The sequence below is a fragment of the Nematolebias whitei genome, chromosome 8 (assembly GCF_014905685.2).
Source record: "Nematolebias whitei isolate Nwh7 chromosome 8, NemWhi1, whole genome shotgun sequence".
In the NCBI taxonomy this organism is placed as follows: Eukaryota; Metazoa; Chordata; class Actinopteri; order Cyprinodontiformes; family Rivulidae; genus Nematolebias; species Nematolebias whitei.
The window spans coordinates 2,179,385-2,183,283 of NC_056505.1; the positions used below are offsets into that span (position 1 = coordinate 2,179,385).

Here is a 3,899-nt window from a genome sequence, read left to right on the forward strand (position 1 = left end):
ACCACTGTCCCTCCTCTGAACATGTCCAAACCACTGTCCCTCCTCTGGACATGTCCAAACCACTGTCCCTCCTCTGGACACGTCCAAACCACTGTCCCTCCTCTGGACACGTCCACACCACTGTCCCTCCTCTGGGCACGTCCAAACCACTGTCCCTCCTCTGGACATGTCCAAACCACTGTCCCTCCTCTGGACATGTCCACACCACTGTCCCTCCTCTGGACATGTCCAAACCATCTCAGTGTGTCCTCTCTAACTTTGTCTCCCAGGTGTTCAACCTGTGCTGTACCTCTGATGATCTCATTCCTGATCTTCTCCATCATCGTCTCTCCTAAGGAGAACCTCAACATCTTCATTTCTGCCACTTCCAGTTCTGTCTCCTGTCTTTTTGTCCATGTCTCTGTCTCCTGTATTTTTGTCCATGTCTCTGTCTCCTGTCTTTTTGTCCATGTCTCTGTCTCTAGACCATACAACATAGCTGGCCTCACCACTGTCTTGTAAACTTTTCCTTTGACCTTTGCTGACACCCTTTTGTCACAAATCACTCCTGAAACTTTTCTCCATCACTCCATCCTGCCTGGACTCTCTTCTTCACCTCTTGAAGGGGGGGTGGGGGGGTGGGGGTTAATCCAAATTAATTCAGGGACTAGAAATAAAATACAAAACGATAATACGGCTCAAAACAGTCAGTCATGATGCCTCGATCCGAATCCTCTCCTGCGCTTCAAACAAATCCAGAACCAGTTTGTTGAGCCAGAGGGCGGTCGGAAACAAAACTAAAACCAGTAATATAATCCAGAGGAGTGCAGACGAAGATCCAGATGGGCTTCACTTCTCAGACCTGGAGGTCCAGCTTTTTATTTATTCTGTAGGAAAACGTTAAAGTTCTGTTCGTCTTGGATCCAGTTAACTATGAACAAACAGGACGAAGGTGAAACTTTAAACCTTTTTTAATCTAATTGTAGCTTTAGCCCATAATTAATAATTCATCATTTATTACAGTAAGATCTGACCGAATGTGTCTGTGCTGGACTCGAGAGGACAGAAACTTTAGGATGCAGCCTGACACGTGCTCGCAGCGATCAGCCGCTCGTGTTTGGGTCGGTGCAGAAACGATCAGAACAAACTGACCCGGTCTTCTTTCTCCTGCAGAGATCTTTGCTGCAGCTTGATGGTTCTGCAGCTTCGGCCAATCACTTCTCAGGCATGATCAGCCGGCCCGCCGCAGACCCACAACGGGTTCCACAGAACCAAACCATGGAAACCAGATCCGAGCCATCCTGTGGAAACTGGACCGGATCATCAGACTGTTAACAGTAAATAAAACTCCACGTGGGTTTGAAAAAAAACAACAACATATAGAAATGTTTATGTGACGCTGAAGTTCCTCAAAGTTCTGTTTGTTCTGTAGTTTTACATCTGACCGGACCTGAAGGCCGGACCTGAAGACCGGACCTGAAGACCGGACCTGAAGGCCGGACCTGAAGGTCGGACCTGAAGGCCGGACCTGAAGGCCGGACCTGAAGGTCGGACCTGAAGGCCGGACCTGAAGGTCGGACCTGAAGGCCGGACCTGAAGGCCGGACCTGAAGGCCGGACCTGAAGGTCGGACCTGAAGACCGGACCTGAAGGCCGGACCTGAAGGCCGTTTCATCTGGTGCATTTAAGGACAGTGAGGCTGTTTAAAATGGGAGCAGGATAATGTGGACTTCTGCGGTGCGTTCAGGAGCCTCAGTTTTAAATTGGAGATGCTTCACTGAAACTCGTTTCTTGCTGCTTCTGAAATGTTTTTGTACAGAAATAAATTTTCTAATAAAACCTGTGAAGTGAAGGTGTATGTTATTGTGACGCTGAAGTATGAAGTCCAACATTTTACTGACCACATCAACTCTGTGGATAAATACATCAAGTTCACACGAGAAGATGTAAAAAATGGCAGGTTGGCTTTCTTGGACTGTGAGGTCTCAGTCTCTGATAGAGGACATTTGCAAACAGAGGTGTACCACAAACCCACCCACACAGACCAGTATTTGCAGTTTGACTCCCATCACCCTTTGGAGCACAAGTTAGGAGTCATCAGGACTCTGTACCACAGAGCAGACAGCGTCCCCACTAGCTCAGGAGCCAGGCAGAAGGAGAAATCCCACACAAGACAGGCTCTAGAGCAATGTGGATATCCTAACTGGGCCTTCCTGAAAGAAGAAACCCAAACAGGACTCCAGTCAGCCAACAGGTGAAAAGGAGGAACCCAGACCCAGACCAGTGGTCATTCCAGATGTTGAGGGAGTATCAGAGAAACTGAGACGTTTATTTTCTAAACACAACGTCCCAGTGGCTTTTAAACCCCAAAATACATTAAAGACTGGTTCATCCCAAAGATCCAGTCCCCCGGCACAAACAGAGTAATGTTGTGTATGTTGTTCAGTGTCAGGAGGGTGATCAGTCTTACATCAGGGAAACTAAACAGCCACTGGCCAAAAGGATGGACCAGCACAGAAGATCAACATCATCAGGCCAGGACTCTGAGGTCTACACTCATCTCCAGGTCAGAGGTCACTCTTTCAGGGATGAAGATGTTCACATCCTGGACAGAGGGGAACGATGGTTTGAGAGAGGAGTAAAGGAGGCCATCTTTGTGAAGAGAACCCGTCCATCATTAAACAGGGGCGGAGCCTCCAGGTTCAACTGTCCCCCTCTTACAATGCTGTGATTGCTAGTATCACTCAGCCCTCTGTGAACAGTAAACAGCCATCAGGTGCTAATGATCCATTGTTAGGCTGATGGTCCTTCTTGAGCATGTGATCAGCTGGTTCTGGTTGTCAGCAGCAAACTGGTTGATCCACTCTGAGAAGGTGCTATTTAAGAGACTGAGCTGAATACAGCACCTCAGACTGAGGAAGTCCTCAGGATGAGAGACGAAACGTTTCTACATTTTTTTGTTGTTTTGCTTTGTTTTGTTTTTTTGAATGTCCAGAGGACCAGATTGAACTCTTTTGGAATCAGTTTTGTTGTGTTTCCTTGACTGATGAAGCCTTCTGGACTGAAGGTGAAACGTTTCAGCACAAAAAAAAAAATAAAGAAACTGTCCAGATGACCTGACTGAAAAATGTTGGATTGCATACCTGGATTATTGAGCATGGACTTTGTTGTTTTTAAGCAAAGCAGTTTTTAAGTGTTTCTGGCTGTAGTATCCGGGGCCGCCTGCAGGGGGCGCGCATGCGCCGTGGCGCCTCTCACTGACCAGGCTCACAGCAGAGGAAGAACTTCTGCTTCGGTCCAGAAACTCGAGTGGACCGGTGACCTAGCAGGTTACCGGTTCTTTTAACCTGGTTAGTAACGGGCTTCGTCTCCATGGCAACAGGTCGACTGGTGGACGTGTACCTGGACCTGCTGTCCCAGCCCTGCCGGGCGGTGCACATCCTGCTCACCTGCACCAACATCCCGCACCGCGTGCACACCGTGGCTCTGAGGAAAGGTGATCCGCCAGACAACTAACCAGCTAACTAACCAGACATCTAACCAGACAACTAACCAGACAACTAACAGTTGGTAACGTTGACTAACCGCCCAGCTCTTAGTCTGAGCCGTTTCTGCTCCGAGCTCTGATCCACAGGGGACTTTGACCCTTTCTCACCAAACTCCACGTAAAATCCGACAGTTTAAGCATTTCTGTTAAAACCTGTAAATATAAACACAATTTAAAGGAATTAACTAAGTGAATCTGGTTTGTAAGTGTCTGTTGATAAATTCGGCACATGAATAAACCTTTATATTTTTCGGTGGTACCAAACAGTTCTTCTGTTAATGTGGAAAACGAAGCCTGAAGTTTTGTTTGTTTTCACAAAGCTGCACCTGAATTAGACATTTATAAAGGAAACATGTGAATTAGACATTTATAAA

General features: G+C 47.2%; 2 protein-coding genes across 2 annotated transcripts in view; both read left to right on the plus strand.

Moving 5' to 3' along the window:
* Window positions 1-1,460, plus strand: part of snapc4 (small nuclear RNA activating complex, polypeptide 4) — a 27,981-nt gene extending 26,521 nt beyond the window's left edge. The window contains exons 14-15 of the mRNA XM_037679980.1: window positions 1,153-1,316; window positions 1,412-1,460. Of these exons, the coding sequence (XP_037535908.1) occupies window positions 1,153-1,314 (162 nt within the window). The 3' untranslated portion in view covers window positions 1,315-1,316; window positions 1,412-1,460. The remainder of the gene's footprint in view (window positions 1-1,152; window positions 1,317-1,411) is intronic.
* A 1,793-nt stretch (window positions 1,461-3,253) lies between these two features.
* Window positions 3,254-3,899, plus strand: part of gstt2 (glutathione S-transferase theta 2) — a 2,062-nt gene continuing 1,416 nt past the window's right edge. The window contains exon 1 of the mRNA XM_037680814.1: window positions 3,254-3,474. Within this exon, the coding sequence (XP_037536742.1) occupies window positions 3,351-3,474 (124 nt within the window). The 5' untranslated portion in view covers window positions 3,254-3,350. The remainder of the gene's footprint in view (window positions 3,475-3,899) is intronic.